We start from the raw sequence: 27,326 nt of genomic DNA on the forward strand, positions 1-27,326 counted from the left end.
TTACTACTAGGGTATTTTGTAAAGCTACAACTTATGTTCATTATTCCAGCAATGGTGCTCATACCCATATATTTAGGATCTGCATGTGTTTCTCGAGTCAAGTTTTAGTTTTTTATTCCTGTAGGGTTGCAAGCATTGAGGTTAGCACCCTACAGTATGTCTTACACATATTTAATTGAAATCTTACTACTCAGCAGGAAGAAATCAGTTCAGTAAGATTTCAGCTATGCCAAGCAAAAAAATAATTAGTATTATTCGATCCAGTGCCCTCCATACATTTGTCTTCGACTGATTACATTATTGCTATTATTTTGTTATATTGCCTTGATTTTGTGTAAATTTATTTCAACTACTGGTACTTGATTTTGCAGCAGTTGAGCAAGAGGGCAGATATTTCTATTGGCTATTATGGAAGGGGAGAAAAAATGTATAACAGAGTACCTTCATAATGAGTGAGAAAAAAACTAATTGGACTAGATCTTTTTTAAACTGGCATGGTACCAATGATTTAATTTTTTAGTCTGTCTGAGCTCCTCACCTGGAGGGTCTCTTTTGAACAGGACTGGTCTCCAATCACAGTCACCTTGGCTGCTGGGTAGCAGCTGTCAGACCGCAAGGCTTACGTCTTCATGTTTGCTTTGAAAAGACACTGTAATACCATAAAGAGATAATTCTGTTTGTCCCTTGCAGCGATAGTCCCTACAGCGAGCATGGCACATTGGAAGAGGTGGATCAGGATGGAGAGACGGAGCCCCGCACCAGTGACGATGGTATGTTCCCATCAGCCTGTCTGCACTGGGGATTGGAGTTTCCAGACCTGACTGGAAACTCTCGGACTCTGATGTGTGTGTTGCCCTGTCCTGTTCCTACTCTGCACAATATCTGGCAGCATCAAACAGTCCTTTACAGGTAATGGGAACTCCCCTCCACTGACACCAATGTGTAGCCCCACCTGGATGATGCAGCGGCAGCCTTAGTGAGCCAGTACGCTCACCACACATCACCTATCAGTGGGGAGGAGAAGAGAGCCATGAAGCCAATTCATAAATGGGGATTATTAGGAGGCCATGATTGGTAAAGGCCAGGGGGAAATTTGGCCAGGACGCCAGGGTAACACCCCTACTCTTTTCAAGAAATGCCCTGGGATTTTTAATGACCACAGAGAGTCAGGACCTACGTCTCATCCAAAGAATGACACCTTTTTAAAGTTTTGTGTCCCCATCACTAAACTGGAGCATTAGGACCCACATAGACAGCAGGGTGAGCGCCCCTTATTGGTCCCACTAACACCTCTTCGAGCAGGAACCTAAGTTTTTCCCAGGAAGTCTCCCATCCAGGTACCAGCCAGGCTCACACCTGCTGAGCTTCGAAGGGGCCTGCCAGGTGTGAGTTACTGTATGTACATTTTGTTCAACACTCAACACAAAACAATATTGCCGTTCTGTTCTGACATCAGTCCAAAGAAGGGAGACTGTGCACATTCCTGGGCATAAAGAAATGTTGAAAAAAGGTCTTGAACAGAGAAGACAAGAGGAGGTAAGCCTCCAGTCATCTGCAAGTTTTGGATAATGAAGTGAGAGTGCATGCTAATGATGTTCTCGAAAAGAGTAGGGGTGTTACCCCAGCGTCCTGCCCAAACTTCCCCCTGGACTTTACCAATCATGGCCTCCTAATAATTCCCATCTAATGAATTGGCTTCATCACTCTGTTTTCCTCTCAATTGATAGATGAGCGTACTGGCGCACTTTGGCTGCCGTCGCATCATCTAGGTGAGGGGGCTACACATACTGGTACTCACCCAGTTTGGGCTGCTTGATTCTTATTTCCAGGTCCTCCACCAAATAACTACACACTTTCTGAATTGAATTGCAAATTCAAATTCAAATAAAACAAAACTAAGCTTCACCCATGGCTGAATATGTAGCAAGCACAGTTGGCTGCTTCTTTTTTTTGTGAATGTAAGATCAAAGCCCCTGCTGAGAGATGGAAATGAACCAGTTTTCACACAGGGACATGGGATATCAGATGACTTTGTTTAATAAATAAATGAAACAAGCACCAGAATTCTGGTGTTATTTGTTTACTCAGACTCCTTTTATGTACTGTTATCACTAGGTCACACGAGAAGCTCTGCTAATATTCAGTGGCAAAAACGGGCAAAAATTCCGATAATTTGAAAGGAAGTGAGCACTTTTTCACAGAACTGTATATCCTCCGAAGAAAGAGGAGTAAAGCCTGTTTACAGTACATTGACGTTTTCCCTGGTTTCCCCAGAGTCCTGGAAACCTGTTCACAGCACTGGTTTTTGTTTTTTCGTGTCAGTATATTTTCAGGATTTCACTTTGCCTGGCTTTTACTTTTGCAGACAATTTGCGTGTCTGTAGATTGAGGAACTTGGTTATAGTTAATATACGAAATGCTGGTTTTAGTGAAAAACCTGTATCATCTGTGCTGTATGGAGATGATCAGCTCTGCAGGATTGAAAGTCTTCCTTTTTTCTCTGGTTTCCTGTTGAAGAATGTGGCTGAGCATACTGCTACATGATCATTCTTATACCACAAGTAAAATGATGTGCATTACTGTACAGCATAATAGTTTTGGTCGACTCAAGTTAGGATTTAAAAAGGTTGGAAATAGTGTGACATTTTTAGGGGAGAAGTACATCACTGTACCCTGGTAAACATTCTTAACCTTTACTTTTCCTGATCATGGGAACCATATTAAAAGAAGTTATGTTTGTGGATAAAGTATGAGCGTCTTTAAAGTCTTTGGAGATAGAGAGGGAGAACTTGAACAAAGCAAGAGGAACATCTTTTTTTTTTCAGAACGAGAAGTGATTTAAAATGTTTGTAGTCTGGTCTGGCTTTGTAGCCTCTCACTGGGGGGATTCTCTTCCAAGTCAAACAGAATGAGTCATTGCATCAGTGGGCTACGTAAAGGTCAGATAGAATGTATGCAGGAGAAGTCGGAGTCCATTCTTCTTCAAAAATAATGGGCGTTGCTGAAATGTCAGAGTTCAGCAATCACAGCTCTTGAAAGGGCAGAGCACTGACAGTCTGAACAATAGAGCTCCCTCTCTGGATTCTGCAGTGGGCTGTTCCCACCGGTGTGAGATGGAACCCTGTTTCCATGGCAATAACAGCTGAAGAAATTCCATTTCCCATGAGCCTGTGGTCTAAAGATCCATTTCTGCAAAACCAGTTGTGTGCACTCATGCTCTTTGTTCTTGCATTTTTGGCCAGATTTGTTTCCTTAAATTTTCAACGAGCTTGTCCCTCTGTACGCACTCCCTCCTTGGTTGCAACGGTGCTGTTTCTCTGATATTTTCTTGCCCAAATGTGCCTCAGTGAATCAAAATATTCGTTCTTGTATAAGTCAAAATATTCAAACAGGTGTAGTAATCATTTTTTTTTAAATCTAAAATAGCATGAACGTTCAAATGATGTAACGGAAGAAAAAAAACAAAAATTAGTTAACTATTATTTGCTTTAAAATATCAGACAAATGGCTCTGTTGTAGTACACACATTTCTTAAAGCACACTTCATTAACCTAGTCTTATGCTTCTGTGGTTTTGTACAAAACCTAGTTCCTGGCTGGGTGGTAATAGCTGACTTTTCTCTCATCGAGGATTGATTTTTTGGTCTACAGGCTGTTTAAGTCGGTTGTTGCCAGGGAAGTGTTTGAAATAAACAGGGAAAGATTGAGTCCACCACTGGTTTTATGTTCATTGGACTGAGTTTCTTCATGAGAATCAAATTTCTAAAGCCTGTATTTTTCACTAACCCTGGTGTACTGCTGCATTTATCTACCACAAAACAGCCAGACTATCAGTCCCCTATCAGTCACAGGTCAGCTACAGTTGATGAAATTAGTGACGCGCTTCAAGTTTTCAAGAGCTGGTTGTGCCTTTTCCCCTCAAAGCCAAAGCAGCAGTCTGCTTTGTCGTCTTACGGTGGATGGAACTGTTTATGATTTCTCTGTATTGGCAGAAAAGATATTGAAGTGAAGAGTAAATTATTCATAGTGTTTCTCTTAAGTGCTGGATCAGAAGGCCTAACTGGCACATTAAGTGGAGATGTCCTGTGGGAAAGAGTGCCTGTCAAAGTTTTTTTCAGAATTAAATTTGTGGGAGGTTTTCAAACTTTGATAACTGTAATTGATTTCACTGTGGAATCTGAGAAAAGGATGCTTTATTTCAGCCTAGGCTTTAATAGCAGCTCAGAGGCCCTATAATTGTTTGTTTTGAAATTATGGGAAAAAATATGTTGAAATAGCTTTAGATATTAATACTAATAAGAATAGTAAGAAGCATAACCTGACTTATTTGCCTTGTATAATTTACATCCCACATGTTAAAGCTTTGTCAACAATGTCATGTGATTTTATTCATAAAGCTGTTCCATTTAAAGGTTATTTAAACATCATCGGAAACAATTTTTTCAGTAGCTCCCTCTAACTTGTATTGAGGCCTCAATACACTATGTAGTTTACATCTGATTTTATTGCATCATTATCTCATTGTTTTTTTTATCATTATATCACCATAACATCCTCTTTGATCATACTGTATTGGATCACAAGGCTTTGTTCTCAGTTATGATGTGACCGACCTGCGCTAGTATCCAATCAGCAGGCAAGGAGCAGACAATGAATTCTATATAGTGAGCATAAAAAAATATACTGACTACGTACAGTATGAATGTGTAAAAAAACACATCCGAATTTCACTTACGATTATACAGTATGTTTCTGACATCATGTTGATTAATTGATTATTCATGACCATCTCTTATACAGTATGCTCAGATGTCTTTGATTGTTGTGTGAGCGCTAAATTACCTCCTTAGTGAGAGAGCTGATTGGGCAGAGGTGATGAGGCTCTTTTTTATAGCTGCAAACTTTTTTTTATGCTGCTTTAATGTAGAAAAATGCTGTATTCTCATGATAGGAGAAATAAAGGAGCTTTGTGGCTGAAATGCAAATTAAAGTATGTTCAAACTTAGTACTAATAATGAAATGTCTGAGACAACAGCAAATTCTTTGCTTTTTAATCTTGTTTTAAAATCACTGTACTTTTTATTTGTCCTGCATCTCATGCAAGGATCTCATACTCTCACTCAACAGGACCTTTTGACAGTAAAGATGCCAACACCGGCATTCAAAATATTGTGTCTGATGTCTTAAAAAAAAGTTTTCTTTTTTCCTTTGGAGTTTGTACTGTACATCGATTTTCTAATGGAGCCATACAGAGAGGTGGTCAAGGAAGTCATATTGACTTTCAGTGTAGTGACTCAGACTGTGGAATTTGGCCATCGCAGGAAAAAGATTTTCATCATTAAAAAGTCAGAGAATCCTGTCCTTCAGATGTGCGTTCTCTTGGTGTTTAACAGCCTGTAGCACTGCACTGCATGAGCTTTCATGCTGTTTCCAAGATGGCGTTCAAAGGTTTTTGCTTTCGATTTAAAGTACAGCTCAGTTCTCAGACCTCAGGTGCTTCATTAAAGGTAAAGAACGTACATTTTAACTTTCCTTGCCTGTGCCGCCTCTTGCGACATTAACACTTTAAACATACACTTGGCGCAGGATCAATTTTGTTCTGTGCAAATAGGTTTGAAAATAGACAAGTGGATGCCAAAAGTCTATATATGAATTTTCACTGTTGTTCAATTTCTTGGCTTGTAGCTGCATAGACAACTGAAAAATAGCTACACAGAAAGCAACACAGCTCCTTTAAATGAAGATGATGTTTTTCATGAAATGAGTGGTGTTCAGAAGTTCATGTCTGGTCTTCTTCATGTTTTGATTAATGTGTATCATTTCATAGATCTAATACCAGATGCTGCATTAATCAGAATTGGCTGTTGTATGTGGTCTGTGTATAAATATTCACAAAGGGGTTTCAGCATAAATCTGTGCTGTTTCGCTCAAACGTATTTGCATGGTTTCCTGTCATTTTTAAATTAGCCAAATTTACTGAAAGGCGATACTTCTCTGAAAGCACATTTTAAACGGACTTTTCTCCCTTTGGTGTTTTACTAAGATTCTGCTTGTCCTTCCCTTAAGTACATAAGTAGACACAAAGAAGATCACAGCTCAGTTCACCTTTTGTGTGCATAATAATGCATTTGGTTAGTGTAAATGTTTTCTGGTAAAAAGGAGCTTTTAGTGCTTTCCTGTTGTTTCTTTTACAACTAGCCCAATAATAAGAAAGAGTATCCTATAACCTTTAGCTTGAAGATGACTTTATTGATTTCATGTCCACTAAATTTGTTAGAAGACTGACTGAAACGAGGACTTCCGAGTTTAGACAGATAAAATTAGGGTTTTCACATCCCATTGACTTGCCAATCCCTAATCACTCCTGTTCACCGAGATGAGAGATGAACTAGTTTTCCTCAGTTAATGGTCAAGGTGTCATGAACACTACGTGGGCTCTGTTGAGATGAATTGTGATGCACAGTTCATCGAAAGAGAATATGTCAAGACATTGTGTACACAATTTTTTATCGTTTATCATCAATCGTTGATGACCCCTCCCACCCTTTTCATTCACTTTCCCAACTGTTGCCTTAGGGGAGGTCATTTAGAATGTCTATGGCCAAGAAAAATACAATATATACAAGAAATCCTTTGTTCCCTGTGCAATCGGTACAGTATATTAAACGCAGCTAAGTGACTTTTCACTGTGTGGTGATATTGAATTGTATGTGATAGTAGATGAATGTATATGTACTGTGTGGTGTATATGACTATTGTTTGTTTTTAATGTGTATTTATTTTATGTTGAGTGTTTTTTTTGTACTTCTGTATGGTGATGGCAAACGCACCAAAAAAAAAACCCTTTTTTTTGGAGAGACAAAGTAATATCTTATCTTAGAAGGCATAATATTTTACTCTTAAAACAAATAATGATCACAGCAGCAGTACGTGACCATTCTACTGGAATTGAGATGACGTGAGCAGATGTGTTAGTCTCCTAGGCTGCATCGATCTATGTGTGAATTATTGCATTTAGGATTGCAAACAAAGGTGTGCAAATCTTTTGCCGACATCTGTATTTGCTTGTTTCAGTTTATTGAAGCACCTGTAGTTTTCAAGTACCCAATGCCACCACTAATTCAAAATGAGCACATTTCCTTCAAAACAAAATTAGTAGGGTATTTAGCGTTTTCGAAGTGCAGTTACTCACTGCAAGGATTACAAATTTGATGGGTTTTTTTCCTGCACGCATTTATGGACAAACCTGTGCATTCTTTCTTTTTTCTTCTTCCTCCAGAATGTGAGCCGATTGAAGCAATAGCCAAGTTTGATTACATTGGCAGGTCTGCCCGGGAGCTGTCTTTCAAGAAAGGTGCATCCCTCCTTCTCTACCAGCGGGCTTCAGATGACTGGTGGGAGGGCAGACACAATGGGATTGATGGACTGGTACCACATCAGTACATAGTGGTTCAAGATATGTAAGTGCTTTTCATTTTTCCACCCATCCATCCATTGTCTAACCGCTGATATCCGTTGCTTGCCAAGGAAAGCTGGAGCCTATACCAGCAAGCAATGGGCACAAGGAAATATACACTCTGGATGGGACGCCACACACAGACATAAACGCATATACTCACACCAAGACCCATTTTCCTAAAAGCCAATTAAACTAGCAGTATATCTTTGGACACTAGGAGCAAACAAGAGAATCCAGAGGACCCGTGTGAATATGGGGAGAACATACAAACTCCACACAGACAGCATTCCCAGAAGCTGAACCTTTGAACCCAGGCATTTAGCACTGCAAAGCAGGAATGCTAACCACAGCACCACCATGTCTCTCTCTTTTGCTCAATCAAGTTTTTAAATGAAAAATATTGTGAATATTAACCCTTGCTTGGTGAAGCCAGTGGTGGTTTTTTGCTGAATCTCTTTTGTAGTGCCAGAAGTAGAGTACATAATTAAGGATTCACTAGAAAGAGAAACAACTTAGCAGTAAGGAACCTCTTGAATGGAGAATGTTGTTGTGCGTTGTATCTCTCTCCAGCAAGTGGCTGGCGAGAAAAAGCAGTACATTAATAACAACATTGAAGGGTGTAGTTCACAGCCTTTTTCAGCTTGTGTTTTGTTAGTGATTCTATTTTCCAGTAGGCTTACATGTAATGGATCTCCTAGCGTGTAATGTGCGATTCTCAGCAGTGTCAACATGTCTCACTAATAGGAGGACAGCCTTTGGCTGAGACCTTTGTTTGCACTTTTTAGGCACAGTGAACTGCCTGTGAATTATCCGAAAGGCAGCACATCAAATTCTAGGTTTGACCACGCTGTAATGATCTGGAGACTGCTTACTGTATGGATAAAGAAAGGTCACAGGACTATAATGTCTATAACAGGCCTGTAATATATTATATGAGACAGTTAGGGTAGTCTTCACTCACTGGGGTTCCCAAACAGCACTGAAGTCTTCCACAGTGGGAGGCCAGCATTTTAGCACTGTACATGTCTGTTGTTTGCATGAGTTGTGTGTATCAGGTGCGGGGAATTTCCTGTGAAAGACCAAAGATCAAATCCTAGGTCCCAACACACACACACACTACATATAAAAAGATCTCAAAATACAGCTACTCCATTGTTGCCCAAAAGTGAAAGTTTTTTCTTGTTATTTTGCCTGTAGGGCCAGATAATATAAATTAAAATAATTTTATTTCTCTAGGGAGCTGAAGTAGGCTTGGGAGAAGGCTTTAGGAGACTTGTTTGGTTCCAACATTTTCTCTCTGTTTCTTTTTATATCTTTTTACTTTCCTTTAAGGAGATATTTGTGAGGGTAATAGGCATTATATTTTTTATATTCTCATAAAGGTAAACTCATAAACTCCCATAACGTGTTGAGCCCAAGGGAAAGTTTCCTTTTTTCCCATGGGAAAGAGATGACTTTCTCACTTTGGTAAGATCTGTTAGGACCATTTTCTCTCTAATAATGTAAAGTTGATATCTAGGGTACTAAGTTGCTTAATGTACCTCTTTTCTTGGAAATGAGTTTGGTGTCCCTTTTATTATCAGTGTTTTGAAAGTACATTTACAGTAAAAAAAACACCTTCATTTCTCATGGCTTTTATAGTTTTCTGAGCATTAATTTTCTTTTCCTATATCATTTTCCAGGTCTTATCTCTTGTCTTAATAAAATTGTTAAATAAAGTTGTGTATGAATTAAGACCTATACAGCTATTGTACTGTTTCTTACATGGTCAGGTAGAAGCTGCTAATGGTTTCTGTAGCTCTGCAGATGAAAGTGGAAAGGCCTATCATTGAGGACAATTGAGCTTTTGTGCCCACCTTCATTTTTCACTAAATGTTGCTTCATCTCTGAATTCTTGGCAGTCTGTAGTGTTGCTCTCAGTGCAATTATAGCTCCTCACTGCTCTGTGGATAGTACTCTGAGAGTTTTAAAAACACCTCTGTAATTGGCAGAAAATAGTGAGTTCCAAGGGCAGGATATTCTGTTTTTCACAACATTAGTGGAGTTGAGTTGAGTGCGTTCAATGACAACTTATAGATGTGAGTTGAGTTACAGTAGGCCACAATGTTTTTTTCTTGTGATTGAGCACTGAGGTTCCCCTACGGCGACTGTGGCTCGTCGCAGCTGGAATTAGAAGACTCATTCTGACCATGTTGATTTGAAACTCACATGACGTGAGTAAGTGTTCAAAATAATGAGTCTCGGGTCGTTAAGGTAGTGGCGGGCAGGGAAATTTCCTGTCAGTCCTAGAGTATAGCGAAAGATGAATTTATGCAAACATGTACTCCAGTAACAGTTAAAAATACTTTTACTTCCAGTCCTCCCTAAACTTTAAGACTACCTGTGGAAGATGAGTATGTCTGTAAAAAGAGGACTTAATGGTACTTAGTACGACTATATTGACAATTTTATTTGTTGCTTAAGAAGTCTTAGCTGAAATTAGGGATAGATTATTTTTTCCCCTTGAAATTATGGGAAGAGAAACATACTGTACTCATACTGTTGGAATTTGGTAGGATGGAGCTGTCATTATGACTGTCCGTTTGGGTGCTTCTCCTCTCTCCTTTTCTTGACTTCTTATGACGGAAAGGAGAAAGAAGGAAATCATTTTTACAAGTATATATAATATTTTGAGCAGTGTCCTCCTGAAGGTAAATGTTTTCATGGCAAACAGAATCCTAACGACGAGATATAGTATGACACAGGCAATGTGAATATATGCATACTGTACGTGCAGCATATGAACACACGTGCTTCTTAATCTGTGAATTCGGTCCTGCACAACACTGCCATTGAGTATTTTCTGTGCCATGAAGTGTGCAGTCTTTGTACAAAGTTCAAACAACTGTTGGATCTTTAATCTCACATATGTGGAAGTGATTAAGGATGGCTGTCCATATTGTTTGATTTAAATAGGAATGACTCTTTAGGAATGAGCTTCCTTGCTAAGCAGATCTGATTACCATGAAATAACAGCAGTACAAGAGCACAAGTCCATTAATCTCAGCCATGCGTATTAGTGTATTCTCAGAGGTGAACGGTAAATCCGTCACAGAGGAATGTGTTATGATTTATAAAACACAGCCACGCTCCACAAATATCTAGAGGAAAGAAAAGAAAGGATGTACACCTGTATCTCTTTTAATACATGTTCTTTTTTTATGAAAATGCGATACTTCTAAGCATGTGACTTGTTACCCACATGTTGGATAGCGAAAGCCAGCTTCAAAACTAGAAAGAAACAATCCGAAGAAAAACTTCGAAAACTCTGTCAAATGTAGAGTGAAGGAGAAGGCATCAAACAACTCGAGACGTGTGATATCATTTACCGCATCTTGCTTCATGTGTTGTTTGCTGTTGTGTGCGGTCTTACTTTTCATAAGAATATTTGTGGTTTAGACTTTTTTTGTGGGCCCTAAAGGTGTTAAGAAAATAAAAATTGTGAAGGTGTGTGCGATTACACAAAAAGCAAATAAAGTGGTTACTGTACTTGGGTATGATTAATGATGTCTAACTAGGTAAGCAGTGTTTTTTATTGCTAAAAGCACAAAACACAGTATGAATGTGTTATTATTGTTCCCTTTGTATTTTTTAGTGAAATTACGAATCTTAATTTTTCCCCCTAAGAAATAATGGAAATGTTTTCGCTCTAAAAAAAGGGTTTTCTGGGAGTTCATTCCGTTTGTAAAAAGAGGTATGGGGATATTGCCAAAAAAAAAACCAGCAACACCACAGATTTTGTGCTTCATTGTTTTTTTTTTCCTCTTGGCTACACAGTACTGTACGATCCTATTCCTGTTTCTCATGTGTCACTCTCTTTTTTCCATTTCAGGGACGATACGTTTTCGGATTCTCTGAGTCTGAAAACGGACAGTGAGGCCAGCAGTGGACCAGTGGCTGAGGACAAATGTTCCTCCAAGGATATCAGCTCTCCCACAGAGCGACTCCCTGAGGGTTTTGTCAGCAGGTGACTGAATTCCTCATCACACCTCTATTTTCCATCACTAGCAGAGCAGTCAGTGCACAACCCTGATGCAAAGCCACAATCTCTTGGAAAGAATGTCTGTGATATTCAATAGTCCAAGGTTGCAGTCATTAATTGTGGCTTAAAATAATGATTTGCAGGACAATTAAAGAGATGTATCCCACTTCATTATTGTTTAATTAGCCGTTTACATTGAAATAATTCCAGTCCAGGAGAAAGGCATTCTGAAAATGGATGCTGGGTAGATACATCCCCTTGCTTTTTGATTCATGAAATGGAGCTTCTAAAACATTGTTTAGAGAGTTGTGTTTCATGTATCCGAAAGGAAAAATGTGTTGCTGCTGCAGTTCCCCCCAAATGAGACAACCCAGCCTACCATCCAGCCGAGAAAGAGAGAGTAAACCATTTCTAAGAGCTACAAAAACATCCATCCGTCCATTTTCTAACCACTTCATCCAATTCAGGGTCGCGGGAAAGCTAGAGTCTATCCCGGTAAGCAACGTGCACAAGCCAGGATTCATCCTGGGTGTGGGTCACCAGTCCATCACAAGGCACACGCGGACACAAATACAACAGAGACACTCACACCAGGGCCAATCTTCCCAAATGCCAGTTGACCCACCAGCATGTATTTGGACCTTGCTGTTCATAGAGCCCCATTGCTGCTAGGCAGCACTGATATCCAATGTGCAGCACCTGTGACATTATGAAAACAGGCAGAAGATTACCCAAATCAAAGACTGCAAGTCATTTAAAATCTGCAATAGTCTTGCTGGGAAATAAATTCTATAAACCCCTGTGTCAAGAATGTTAAAGAATAAGAAGATATAAAGTCTTCATTTATAGCACATGAAGTGGTATTTCTGTGCTCAGGATATGGAATTGCTTCGCTGACAACATGTCAGACAAAACCGTTCTCTTTTGACCTCTCTACACCTTTCCACTGTGCGCTTAATAATGACAAAATCCGAACTGAATAAAAAAAGGCATTGATGGTCTGCTTGAGAAGCTTTTGATTATAAATGGAATGGATCTCCAGATGCCGGCATATTGCTAAAGATGAGTTTTTTCTCCAATTTCCTTTTGGAAATTTTGATTCGTTCCTTGTGCAGATGAGATGATTTTCATATATGATATGAAACAAAAAGTGGAATATTTAAATGGAGAAATACACATAAATAAAGTCAGGGATCCCTAATGTGAGTTGTATTACCTATTTAAATGGCATTTATGCTAAACTGCCTCTGTAAATCGTGCAGTAAGTGGCACTAACAAGCACTGAAATGAGGGCTTCCAATATATTGTAGGATAAGCCCAGCGAGGAAAAAATGAATTTGATAGACTTAAGAGTTTTAAATTACATTGGTACTGTATAATGTGCAAAGCAAAATAATAGAAATGGAGAAATTAATCTACAACTGTGTCAAAAATTTAATTTCTTGAGGACACCTTACAAACCGCTTAAAATACATATATTGTATATATATTAATAAATATACTGAATAATAATAAATGTTGTTGTTATTATTATACAACTCCAGTCAACACTTTGTATAAAGTTCAGAAATTGAAATGCACTTCCATGTAGTCCCCGCTCAGCTGTACAGTATGTCCCTGGGTTCATGTTTCACTGTCGAATCTGGAAAAAGTCCATTGGGATGACTTTGTTGGCGCTTTTGAAGGTTTTATATCCATCTATACTTTTTGTGTCCCTCTGTAGTCCTATCTTTTCAAGACTGGAAAAAAAAAAGGTCTGGTTCTTTTAGCCCATCAATGTACTGTAGGATATTCTTTTGATCCCAGGAATGTATTTAATTGCTGACTGATTCCAGAGAACAGTGGTTTTGGTAACTAAAATTGTGCACAGTACACTAAATTAGTACAGTTTAGTAGAAATTTAATTTAATTTCTGTACTTTAACTACAGTATATATACAAACATTTGCCTGTTTATTGCTTTACCGCATATCCTGGATGATGAAAATAATGTCAGCATAAACCTCTGAGTCTTTCTTATTAGTAGCCTCTTCAAGCTGACTGTTTCCTACTTGATATTTGTCTCCTAGTTTTATATAATCTGCAAACACACCTTTAGTGCAACAAACAGCTTTTTCGGCTGTTTTTTTTAAGCCCAGTTTATTAAGTTCATTCAATAATAGTAATAATAATTGCTTACACTTATATAGCGCTTTTCTGGACACTCCACTCAAAGCGCTTTACAGGTAATGGGGACTGGATGACCTGGATGATGCGACGGCAGCCATAGTGTGCCAGGACACTCACCACACATTAGCTATCAGTGGGGAGGAGAGCCGAGTAATGTAGCCAATACATAGATGGGGACTATTAGGAAGCCATGATTGGTAAAGGCCAATGGGAAATTTGGCCTGGACGCCAGGGTTACACCCCCTACTCTTTTCGAGAAACGTCCTGGGATTTTTAACGACCACAGAGAATCAGGACCTCGGTTTTACGTCTCATCCGAAGGACAGATTTGTGTATAGAAATAGTCTTGGCCCTATATTCACACACTCCCAAGCTAATGCTGCTTGTAATAGCAGAATTAGTATCTAGATGAAGTACCAACAAAGATCTAAACTAAAACCAAAATGAAATAGAACTCAAGAATGTGTGGAAATGAGAGACTGCAGTAAGCAGCTCACGTGTCCTATGGAACAAACTAGGTAAATGTGCTTCTTTGGTTATCAGGATGCTTTCTAAGTGTGATGGCAGTGTGTCCTGCTCTTCCCTGCTGTATGACTGGGGAACATGTGTTCATCAATTTAGACTTGCCACCTGAGGAGAAATGAAAAGATTATTTTTAATTTATAGAGCACTTATTCAGTTGTTATAGATTTGCATATAATGCACTACCGGGATTCTGCGTTTTATAAGTGACTTCCAGCACATACTGCTGTCAGCTCACAAAGATCACCTTGAATGTAACACTGCAGATCACAGTGGTACAGTGGTACTTGTCTGCTGCCTTCACAGTCTGTTTTTAGTAAGAATGTGATCCATCCGTGATAAAATATCTGCCAAATCAGAACTCGGTCTTCTGTGTCCTTGGGTGTGACCAGACAGATCCTCGTCATTTAATCTGTGCTTATTTAAAAAATATTGCTTGTCCTTTTTATAAAATCTAGGACACATCAGTGCTTTATAGAGTACATTAAACAGTTGTGGTTTTCTAATAAATGATCAGGATCCAAAACCATTGAATGCTGGGGATCTCAGGGGAATTGTACTGGGGAATATGGTCCTAGTCTCAGCATCATGACAGCCACAGCTTTAGGATTACTAAACTCATCTTCCTGAGCGGCCTAGTTTTTTTTAGGCTGTAAATTCTACCAGCCAGAATGTTAACACCACTGTTCCTTCACGCAAGCAAAGTGTTTTCTTACCATCTTTGAATTATTAATGGGTTCTTATTCCATTCTCATGAAACTTTTGAAACCCTCCCCCTCTGCACAGGAGAACTGAACAAGTGTGTAAAATCTCAAAGGACAGTGACAGAGGTGTTTGTTTCTTATGCCGTAAACCAAAAATCCTCAAGTGGATGATGACAAATACTGTAATAGTGTTACTTTTAATAATAAGTATTTTTGGACTGGTATTAACCAAGTTATGCTAATGGAATTTGCAATGTATTTTTGTTTCTTAATTGTCTCCACTTTTTGCAACTTCCTTTTATAACTGTGTAATTGCCAGTTGCTAATGACTAACTAACTGCAATGGTGTCTACTCCAATGCTCCATTAAAGGGGAACTGCAGTCCCAATTTCTCAAACCGGTTATTAAATCTCGGAAATAAAATAAATTAATTGACATTATAGGAAAAAATGCTAAATTTCCAATTAAGCACAAAATCATGAACTTTGTGAAAGTACTGTAAGTCGCCATGTTGTCGCAAACTAGGATTAAAGTTGTGACATGATACGGCCTGCTCACTAGTCACAATAATGACTAATGTAATGCGATGTACGAGCAAATAAAGACAGGTTGGGCTGCAGAAATTTCATCGCAAAAATGTTCCAGCGTGATCTGCACGCTAGTTAAAAAGTAAGTCGTATTTTTCGGCAAAACCGTGTTGAAATTGAAAGCAATATTTCTATTGGATTAAAAGAGATGGATTCACAAGCCATCCTAAACCTAAACAAGGCTCCACAGCTGAAACGTTGTATTTTCTTCTCTTTTCAGCAAGGAATAAACCTTTACTTGATCCTTTGCACCTTAAGTGAACTTAAACGTGGTAGCACAAGACTAGTTGTGCACTGCTGCTTGAAAAGCATCCAGCCTGCACATAAGCAGCTCTAGAGGTTAAGTCGCACAAAACGATATTCATTGTTATATCCTCTTTTGAAGTAACACATACTGTAGACTCTGATTTCAAGTCTTTTCAGAGCAGTTTCACAAATGTTAATTTTGAAGTTCAGCTGATGAAAATGATTTTGCATCAGTGTTGGTTTTACAATGTTTTAAACTGAACTTTTCGAATGGACTGTTGCTCTGTGATCTCTTCATTTCTGATGAGTTCGAAAATGTTGATAATGGAGACTGAAAACACCTGACAACTTTACGCTGTGGAACAACCATGAGAAGCTAAATTCTAAAGCCTTTTTTTGTTTTTAAAGAGCCTGTTTCATAATTGAATACAATTCTGAATATTACTGCCTGACATTGTGTTTGTATCCAGTTCATTTCTATGATTCTATCCAGCTGACTTCCATACTCCTGGCAGCAGGCTGTATTTATGCATCTTCTGGTAGTGTAATAGTTACAGACTGAAACTAAAATCAATGGCTTTTAACTGGTTATAGGAAATTCAGTAGTATGCATGATGTAATCTGCATCAATTACTGCTTTCTGTGAGAGGAAGGATGACATTCTGTGCATTTTAAACTCGCATATATGCATTTAGTGGAGTCTGTGAGTAAATTACGTTACTCCTGGAGTTCTTCAGTCTTAAAATGTACTTAGAGTAAACTTGCTTTTCTCCTTTTCTCTCCTTTAAAGTCCAGAGTTCAGACTATCGATACAAATGTAAAAAAAAAAACAATTTACAGGACAGACGCATTACATTTATGATAGAAAGTTGTGTTTTGTCCCAAAATAAACAATGTAAAAGAGAGAAAAACGTATAGCCTCCCCACCTCTATTTTCTTCATCTGACTTAACTTTCTGGTAGCTGTCTGTAATAAATGCTTTTGAGAAACAACGGCTCAGTCTGCAAATTAGGCTTGCTGACAGTGTGATAAACTAGCATCCTGTGACAGCTTTTAAAAGATGTTGTTGCACAGCATTAAACAATTTCCTTATGTTGCAGTAAAAGACATCAGGAAGAACTGAAACTGATATATTGTACAAGCTGCTCTTTGTAGTGTCAGTTGTTAAAATACCTGTCAGGGTCACTGTATCATCTGTTGGACTTAAAATAGAGCTCCCTCTCATCTTAGCAAGAGGCTTTAGAGACAAATTTTATTTTTATTTTTTTTATGGAAGTGCAGTATTATTTTCTTCTTATTAGAATCCCATAAGAGATGTGCAACTATTATAAGGTGTCAAAAAGCACTAGAGCTAAACAGTGTATTTGCTGCTTTACTGCTGATTCATCTATATATTCATGATTTATTTAAAACATTGGGTGCAACTACTGTGCTTCATTATTACTTGAAGATGCAGATTGCTTCAAGCCAAGCGGCAATTCTGTTAAAACCAAAAAAATAAATAGTTTGCACAGCAAGTTTTATGTATTTATGTTCTCTCTCCCTGGGATATTCAAAGAAGGTCCATTCACAAGCGCCTTTTTCCAAAGTTTATTAGGATTTTCTCATATTTCGGGATTAGAAAAGATCAGTATTGATGAGTGCATCGCAAACCACAATAAAATTATAATGTACATAGTAATTTGTTAGACCTCCAATATACAGTACATCCCAAAATAGACTGAATTTCTAGGTACTGTATGTGCAGCGCCAGGTTCTGAAATTCAGAACGAGGCAACAAAACTTTCAGTGAGGAGAAGCGGCCCTGTAAACAAGCAGGCGTGTGTATATGTCCCTTTTAGTCCAACAGAAATATTGCTCTTGATTTCTGAGATGGATAAATGGAACTTATTTGTTAACTCTGCATGCAGATCACGTTGGAACATTTCTGCGGTGAAATGTCTGCTGCAAAACTTGTACTTATTCGCTCTTACATCACATTACATTAGTATAATGGGGACTAGTGAGCAGGAAGGGCAGCCTCAGTCACATTTCTCGCAGCTCTCGCTCTCACCCATGGCGAGACCGGGGGTTTGCAACAAAATGGCGACTTTCACTTTCACTACTTTCACAAAGTTCAAAATTTTGTGATAAATCAAAACATTGTCAAATTTCTTTTATACGTCAATGAGATTTAATAATTGGTCTGAGAAATTGGGACTGCAGTTCCCCTTACATAAGGACTTTCTGAGGGTTTTCTTCTGCTTCTCGTCCTCTCAGACACAGGAAACGAACGGAGGCCCTTCCTTCACGCAGGCCCCTGGTTCGCCCCCTTGATGGCCACTGCGCCGTCCACCCCTCGCAGGGTCACGTCAACGCTGCCCTGGAGATGAGCCCCACCAGTGCGGTCAGCCACTACAGCCCGCGGGCCCTGCTGCAGAGCCGGAACCTCCCCGTGGATAGTCCCGAGCGCCGGCGTCGGGCGGGCCACGGCAGCCTGACCAACATCAGCCGCCATGACTCCCTGAAGAAGATGGAGAGCCCGCCAATTCGCCGCTCCACCTCCTCTGGTCAATATAGCGGCTTCACTGAACCGCACAAGGCCCTGGACCCTGAGACTATTGCGCAGGTGAGGGCTGAAAATTGAAAATGGGTTCGGAATGGCTGGTTTTCTTCTCTGGTTACGGGGAGTGGGAGTCGCAAACTAGCCACACCGTGAGTTCAGAGGTACTGTACAAATGAAAGTGTTTTGGAGCAAGCAGGAGAGTCATGAGGGAGTTGTAGCCATTCAAGATGAGGTGCAGGGAGGGATAAGGGTGGCCTCTACTGGGAGAAAACAGAATTGCGCCCAGGTGATCACAAAAATGAACTTACTGTAGTAGTAGTAATAATAATAATTCCTTAAACTTATGTAGCACTTTTCTGGACACCCCACTCAAAGCGCATTACAGGTGATGGGGACTCCCCTCCACCACCAGCACTAATGGATGATGTGACAGCAGTCATATTGCGCCAGAACACTCACCACACCAGCTATCAGTGGGGAGGAGAACAGGGTGACGAAGGGGATTATTCGGAGGCCATGACTGGTAAAGGCCAATGGGAAATTTGACTAGGATGCTTGGGCAACACCCCTACTCTTTTCGAGAAATGCCCTGGGATTTTTAATGACCACAGAGAGTCACCTTGGTTTTGCATCTCATCCGAAGGACGGCGCCTTTTTACAGTATAGTGTCCCCGTCACTATACTGGGGCATTAGGACCCACACAAACCGCAGGGTGTGCGCCCCTTCTGACCCCACTAACAGCACTTCTAGCAGCAACCTTAGCTTTTTCCCAGGAGGTCTCCCATCCAGGTACTGACCGGGCTCACACCTGCTGAGCTTCAGTGGGTTGTCACTTGTGAGTTGCAGTGTATTATACAGTACATGCACAGGAAGGCCTCTCACTATTGTAAGGTATTTCTCTTTGATCAGTTCAGACCAGTGCTACTGGATATGTTAGCTCTGGAATACATCCAGAGAAAATAACTTGAGCACAATTGTGTACAGTGTATCCAGAGTCCACAGCACGTGCTGGACAGTTAAATGCTGGACTTGCCTATAGCTGTGGTTTCTAAAGGGACATTCAACGACAGATAAACAGTATGTTGGAGGCTTTTAACCTCTCCTACTTTGCATGTTTTTGGAAATGGTAGTAACAAACATGACACAATTAATTTTTAATACTGCCATTTCCTTACACTTTACGATGAGATTTTGTAGTTACGTCCAGCAGTCTGAATGGCAAGTAAAGGATTTTAGGAGTGTCTATGATGCAGAATTGAACAAACTGAGTGCATCAGGACTTGAGAAGGATTCCATGACATGAAATATTATTTTTTACACAAGCATAAACCTGCAAACGTAACAAAAAAGTAAGCCAAATCAATATTTATTATCAAGTGGTACCTAATCATGCTAGCTAAATTATTTTATACATTATGCCTTTTTTTGTGACATGCATTTTTCATATATTCAAAAACTGTCTTATATTAATATATTAATGTAGGTTTCATTGAGCCTTTCCTTACAGACAGCTTAACTGGATCTAGAACTAAGAGTGTAATTAGATCAGATATTTTGGGTTCAGCAGGCAACAAATTATTTAACAGAACTGATAAAAAAAAAATCTCTGTCTAGAAGCTCCATTACTGAAGTCAGTCAGTCATTTTATGCAAAGTGCAAATCTGGGGACAATTTATCTGTAGAATTGAATTCCTCAAGAAGTGTGATCTCCAAGCAGAAGTGAACATTCTGTTATTGAATCAATTCAGTAGTGAAGAACAGTGATCAGGGTTCTGGACCTGCAGCTGGAAGCTTACAGGACCAAATCCTGATGTGTGGTGAGCGTTCTGGTGCACTATGGCTGCCATCGCATCATCCAGGTGGATGCTGCACATTGGTGGTGGTGGAGGGGAGTCCCCATTACCTGTAAAGCGCTTTGAGTGGAGTGTCCAGAAAAGAGCTATATAAGTGTAAGCAATTATTAATATTATTATTATTATTATTATTATTAAATACCAGGAGAGATACTGCCTTATACTCTTTTGCAAGGTCCTCTATAACAATGCCTAGATGTATAAATGGGTGTTTTGGATAAAAGCAAACTTTAACAACATTTATTTCATTATCTAATTACTTAATTATTATGCATTTGTACATGACAAATTTAAACATCTTTCTATCCCCCTTTAGATAATGTTATCAACACCCTGAGAGTGAGGGGCCACAACAGGAAAGAAAACAAACTGCCACTTTTGTTAATAAAAATTGCAGTTCTCTCTGCTTCTTGTAAACTGACTTCTATGCAGTTCTGCTCCCTCAAATATCAGTCAGATCCCCACTTCGTTTTTCTTTCCTTCCAAGGCTGAGTGGGAGTGTGCTGTGAAACCGACTGTGTCTCCCTTGAGAAGGCAGTACAGAAAGGTAGTTGTGGTTAGTGCTTTGGATCCATTAGGGTTGTGAGTGCAAGCTCCCGATACGGACAGTACTATTGCTGTTGTAGCATTGAGTGAAGTATTGCCCTGCCATTCGTATGTCTCTTGATCTTCTTATTTTATTTCAGAGCTTCAGAAACTGAGAAGTTTCAAAAATGGACGCTTTTGATTCTAGTACAGCTGATCTTAAATATAACACTGGGTTGTCAACATTATTTTACTGTATAAACAGTATGGGTGCCAGTGTATATTATCTGTAATAGACATCCCATTTGGGTTTTTTGTTTTGTTTCACACAGAAGCTTCAATAGCCTGGTACTTAAGATTAGAGTTTTGGCAGGTCTCTGTAAATCAGTAGCAGCTGAAGATCTGTGCAAGGCAGTTACATTTGTCCTTTTTATTTGAACTAATTTAAACCTCTCCTTTAGGTCTTGTTCTCCTAATGACTTGGAGTGTTACGTTCAGGTGTTAGGTTGGTGTGTTACACTCTGGAATCTGTCCAGAGAAGAGCAACCAGATACGTTCCAGGGTTTTAAGGAATTGTCCTACACTGACAGGCTGAAGAAACACCACTTAAATCTGGAACGGACTAGACTGCAAAGGGGGGCAGATTAAAGTATTCAGAATCCCCAAAGGCCCTGACAAGGTCAACACTTAAAAACGCAAATCAGAGGACATAAGCAGAAAGTACGTGGAAGTGCTCTCTCTCACACTGAGAGCAGGAGACACATCTTTACACAAAGAGTTGTGGGGGGACAAGCTACCAAACCTGTAGCTTATATATACTGTAGTATATACTGTATATAGTTGAAGCCGATACCCTGGCTTCTTTCCAGAAACAGCTGGAAGCAATCTATGGATCAGTGAGCTACAAGCAGGCTTGATAGTCCAAATGGCTACAGCTTATACAGTATGTAATCTTTCTTATGTCCTTATGTCTGGTTTAATACTACGAAAAGAGCTCCTGCAGTTGAACTAGTAGACGTGTGAAGGACTTAACCAAACACCTTCGTTATAGTTACACTTCTTCTCCAGTTCTTCAGCAGCTCCTACAGGAGGAAGAAAACCATACAGATAACTGCATTGATTAAAGGGGACATCAGTTCGGGTTCAGTTTATTTGTCATACGCACAACTGCAGTGAAATGCTTATTTGCAGGTATGGTCCCATACAGAGACATTGAGGCAACACCAAACTTAAACACAGAACAGCAGCAGCAACACAGTTAAATAACATCCACCCAACATTGTAACAGGACCGTCTTATAGTTCTGTTAGCAAACTAACACTATTTAAAAACCATTTTGATATTGTTTATGAATGCAGGATTAAAATAGCATTCCCTGTGCGTATTTTGTTTTTCTTAAGAGTGGTGAAATGTGGCGTCCTCATGAAGTTCAGTCCCCGAAATGGGAAATGAAAGCCAAAAAAAACACAGCTAGGGGTTCAAATTGCCCTCAGGGCGTACAGAAATAAGGCCAGCCGTGGTATAGCCGCTGTGGGTCCCTCATGTCTGTGCCCTGGTCTCTGACTGCCCTCTCCTGTGCCCATCAGGACATCGAGGAGACGATGAACACGGCCCTGAACGAGCTCCGCGAGCTGGAGCGCCAGAGCTCGGCCCAGCACGCCCCGGACGTCGTCCTGGACACACTGGAGCAGATGAAGAACGCCCCGGCGCCGGCCGGCGGCTGTGGCGAGGGTCTGGGCCCGCTCCACGGCGGGGTTCCGCTGAGGGCCGTCGGGGAGCCGCCTATGCGCCGCAGCACCAGCTCCTCCAGCGACACCATGAGCACCTTCAAACCGGCGGTGGCGCCCCGCATGGGGGTGCAGCTCAAGCCCCCCGCCCTGCGCCCCAAACCCAGCGTCCTGCCCAAAACCAGCCCTGGCCAGGCCCCCCCTCCGCCAGCCCAGGGCTCCGTGGACAAGTCCTGCACGATGTGAACTGGATTGCTACCTCCAACACGCGAGGCCCAGAGGAGATATACTTAACATAGAATATGAATAGGTAAACAAGAAAGCTTCAGAGTCCATAGCTTGGTCAAATTTAAAGGGACATTTAAATAATGATAGTTTCGTGTTTGTAAAATGGGTGTGTGCTCTTTCAGTGTTTAGGAAGTTAACGTCTCCTGTTATAGTTGCATTTATTAACAAAAAAAAAGGGCATTTCTACATTTCTTGGTAAAAACTGGACTACCGTGCATTCAATGTTCGTTTTGAGGTGAAACAAAGAAGCATTTAGCGTTACTTGAAACAAAACTAAGTCAGTGTATGCTGCACCACTAGATTGTAAAGGAAACTTCTTTCGAAAAAGCAACACAAATCACAAAGGCTTCCTGTGTGGTAATAATTATTTCAGATCTTTAGTTTATATAAATGGTTGACTGTGTAAATGTAAAAAAAAAAACAACAGATGAATAAGAACAGTTTTGTAGAGTTAGTTTCTAATATAGCCAGAGATCTCTGGAAAGCAAAGTCTTGTCAGTATTTGAGCAAGGCTAGAATCCACTCAGTTCATCAAGCATATTTTTATGTAACAGGTTCTTGGCCTTACTGCCACATAGTGATACGGGCTCTGCCTTTGCTGAGTGAATCTTGATAACCACTCCTTTAAGCTGCTGCTGTATTCCCAAAGGATGTTTACAAAGGCCAAGAAACAGAAGGTGCACCTGTCAGGTACAGTAGTTCACATGTAAGGGGAATTTCACACCAGAAGCATTACCTTAAACTGAGAAGTTTCAAAAATGGACGCTTTTGATTCTAGTACAGCTGATCGTAAATAAAACACTGGGTTGTCGACATTCCATGAAGGCACTTTAAAGTTATCTTACACCTGATCTATCCAGGTTTAAACAGGCTCTACTCGGGAAAACCTGAAACCACAAATAACAACGGCTGCAGAAGATCATACATTATTTATCTAATATCTTCCAAGGGGTGTGTATCCTACAGAAAGGCAGCAATGCTATTACAAAGCATATCTTACTACAAATGTAAATATTTTCTGTTCTGAATCCGGGGGTTTAAAGTACGCACATCACAAAGTTATAAAAGTTCACTAAGGATTAATTTTCGAAAAGTAAATTGTTCTGACTCTTGTTATCAGGATAGATGTATCTAAGTGGCCTTTTGATTTTCAGTAAGACCTGCCATTTGAGGTTCACAATAGCTCCCAGAAGGATTTGATGCGGTGAATGTTTAGTGCTGTCTCATTATACAGTACATATTGATATAAAAGCAGCCAGGACAGAGAGTGTAGAATTTGAATACTGTCTATTGTGGCTCCTGGTGTGAATTCCTGCCTGGCCTCACATCATTCCAACACTGGGCTACACACTAAGACACACTTGTCTGGGTTTCCACTGCCAGGTTTACCTTTTGAGGTCAACAGCACTTCCAAATGATAGAAGGGTGTTTCAACTGGGACCTGGCCTGACATGTTCAGGTTAAAAAAAAAAGAAGAGAGAGAGCCTTATCAGGGTTCATTTGAAACACCACAAAGAGTTTCTCCCCCTTGATTGGGGCAGGATACACAGAAAAGGCCTGTCAGGGCCTGATGATACACAAAGAAGGATGCCTTTCAAAGTTACGTTCATGTGAAGCAACGGGAAAAAAAAAACTCTTTTCACCCAAAGATACACCCCACCCTCCCAGCGGAGTTTTACAATCCATTTGTTTTTATTTGCACCTACCTACCTGTAGTTCTGTGGTTTTACAAGACTTGTTCGGAGCCGTCTCCCTATTAGTTCTAACAGTGTTATAGTGTTCACTGAAATAAAGTAATAAATCTAGTAGCCAATGGCTGTTTGACTGTTACTGGTGATTTATCTTTACTCCACCATCACATAAAAGGCCACAGCTGACAGTGGCTGCTTTTGAAGGGTTCTCATTTTAATTGTTAAATCCCTGCTTTAGTTTCTCTTGGATGTGTTTTGTACTCATAGCAGCAGTGAGACAGATTAACTGCTGCCGAAGCCATTTCACGTTTTACAACCTACACGCTCTCGTGCAGAAATTGGTCTTGGTTTTCATATTGCTGGAGTGGAACTTGATTTTGCGTACATTCACACAGTAGTAAGTGCACAGTTCATTTTCTAAGGAAATGTTTGGGCTTTTGGTTTGTTTTTGCTTCATCAGGGGAATGCAGACTGTAAAACCTCAAGTGTAAATCAGCAACGACAGTAAACCAACAGGAATCAAATTTGTTCAACTGGTTTGTGGTTACCTAACACTATGCTTTATTTACCATTTATGCTAAAATTATTAAAGCAGCTGTCTCTTACCGTAATCTCAGAGAGCTCCAGTCCAGCTGGTTTTATGTGTAACCTCTAAATCATTGATTTCGAAAGATCTTAAAACAGTTTTACTGTGATCGATTAAACGGGCGATTTATTAAATGAAGTAATTTAGAAATCATCTGGAACAAATGTCTGACAGCCTACAACCCTTAAGAACGAAACTTCCTTTAACTGAACAAATTACATGCTTGATTGACCAGTATCTCAAAGCATTCCTGATCTTTACTGGTGAACAACTGGTGATTTGTAAGGCTGACTGGATTGGGACTCTGCAGGAACAGGTTTGGAGACCCCTGCTCTAAAGAGTTCAGCCAACCGACCTTGTTTATAGTGACCACGGTCTCTGAAGTTTAACAGAAAGGATGAAAAAAGTTATGTTGTACCTAATTGCCCATAAATGTAAATATATCTGAATTGTTTGAGGTTAACTGGCGTTTTCAAATAACTACTGTGAACACGGGGCACAGTTCAGTTTGGTGGACGTTTGGTGCACCTACTGTACATATGGGACTGTGTCCATGCAGACAATGATCATGGACTTCGACAGATTGATGCAGCTGTGTACTGTACCATGACTTTTTCCATACATGCAAGCCATCATGGGTACAAACAGTTGTCAATTTTGCTCTGCCATGCATGACAGATTTAACGACAGTAATCTGCACAGAGCCGCTGACTTGAAGCATCCTGTGTGAACATGGTTTTACTGTAAATTGATGAAAACCCCTCTTAAATAATTTACATGATCTGTTTTCCACACAAGACTGAAGCAAAGCAACTGGAGCACATGCATGAGAAACTAGGCTCATATTGTCTATAAGGAGGGTTTAATAGGTTTGTGTGATCTTGTGTGAGCGGGTCCCACCTCTTTAAAGTTAAAAGTCTGTGGTTTTCATTTTAAATGTCAGATGTGACTTCAAAAAGAGAGAGGTTTCTAATTATAATGAATTCTTTAATTCTTTATAATGAATGACCATGAGGTGCATTCCTGTAATTATACTATATAATAGTGTGATGGTTTTGTGTACAATATGTTTAAAATTAACATTAGTTAATTAAATGGTGAGCCTTTAAAGACAAGTAATACTATTAAGGATATGTGTAAAAGAACCATCCTCCTGTTTGCAATAAGCTGTTTTTTCTTCTCTTCAGTGAACAGCATATACAAAAAAAAAACAGTTACATTGAAACTTTTTTTCTAAAAAAGGGGAAAAAATAGTTGATTGCAAATAGAAGCAAAATATGTTTTCAACAGAGCCCAGTCTGTAGTGTCTCCTACACAAACCTCATAAAATCAGTGTTGTTCTTCGGCTATCCTCTGCTGTACTGCTAGGTTTCCTGCTTGTTGACTGTTAATTTATTGTGTCAATGTACATCTGTAGTATGTACATGTGAAAGTGCCTTTAAAAGTTTTAGAGGAACTTCAAACTTGTTCTGTACTGTTGGATTTTCATTTCAACCCCTACACAGATGAGCAAGTAGGAAAAAAATACAGTTCTGGAAAAAATACAGCTAATCCATTGTGACATTGCACTTCTATGGTAGAGGACTGTAGAGTTTGGCATGTAGCATTAAAACGTTTCAGTACACTTTCAGGGTTGTTCCTCTTAGTGGATCTTTCTAATAAAGGAAATAGTTCTGTCAGCATGAGTTGAGTTTTCTTTTTTAACTCTTATCAACTGTAGGAGCCTAATACTAGAAGACAAATGCATTTCTCGGGAACTGGTAAGACACTTGTAGATGGATTAGTAACATTAGTATGCATAGATGCAGCCTAAAGTCTGAAAGCAGCAATGCAGGTTATGAATTTGAGTAATAATACACGGAGAGTGTGGGTTTTAATATGACTAAACAAAATAAAAATATTAAGCGCCATAATATTTCTCCAATTTGGTACAGCTGTTTTGTTGCAAAAATTATTTTACTCTTTTTTTTTACAGTGTAGGCTTGGAATGTGTCATTACACTCCTCAAAAGTCAGATTAGTCAGGTAGGTGGTTTAATTTCTGATTTAAATGATGTGCTCAATTAAGTAATTAAGGCCTAAGATGTTAATCAGAGAAAATCACATTACCCTCAGGCACTGTTTTCAGCACTCCAATCCAGAGGAAATGGTTTTCAGGGTCCACTGCATTCACTACATTTCCAAACATTGTTAAACAACCGATTTGAAGATTGAAATGGGTGGAAATCATGTTTACCTCACAAGGGTCCAATACGTGGTTACTGAGATGATCAGAGCATGTCGTCTAGGGGCATTCTGTTTCTCTTTCATCTCTGTATAGTGCCAGCACTAGTCTGTCCTGGGTTCTGGTCCTGTTGCATTTGACAAGTTCTGTTACAGATAAGAGAAACCAAGGGTAAGTATTT

General features: G+C 39.7%; 1 protein-coding gene across 1 annotated transcript in view; it reads left to right on the forward strand.

The window, feature by feature from the left end:
• Window positions 1-23,071, forward strand: part of srgap1a (SLIT-ROBO Rho GTPase activating protein 1a) — a 140,624-nt gene extending 117,553 nt beyond the window's left edge. Inside the window, exons 18-22 of the mRNA XM_088923914.1 lie at window positions 691-770; window positions 7,279-7,459; window positions 11,330-11,464; window positions 17,966-18,314; window positions 22,217-23,071. Of these exons, the coding sequence (XP_088780040.1) occupies window positions 691-770; window positions 7,279-7,459; window positions 11,330-11,464; window positions 17,966-18,314; window positions 22,217-22,603 (1,132 nt within the window). The 3' untranslated portion in view covers window positions 22,604-23,071. The remainder of the gene's footprint in view (window positions 1-690; window positions 771-7,278; window positions 7,460-11,329; window positions 11,465-17,965; window positions 18,315-22,216) is intronic.
• Window positions 23,072-27,326: the final 4,255 nt, after the last annotated feature.

Source organism: Atractosteus spatula, chromosome 8 (genome assembly GCF_055471065.1).
Source record: "Atractosteus spatula isolate fAtrSpa1 chromosome 8, fAtrSpa1.hap1, whole genome shotgun sequence".
Lineage (NCBI taxonomy): Eukaryota > Metazoa > Chordata > Actinopteri > Semionotiformes > Lepisosteidae > Atractosteus > Atractosteus spatula.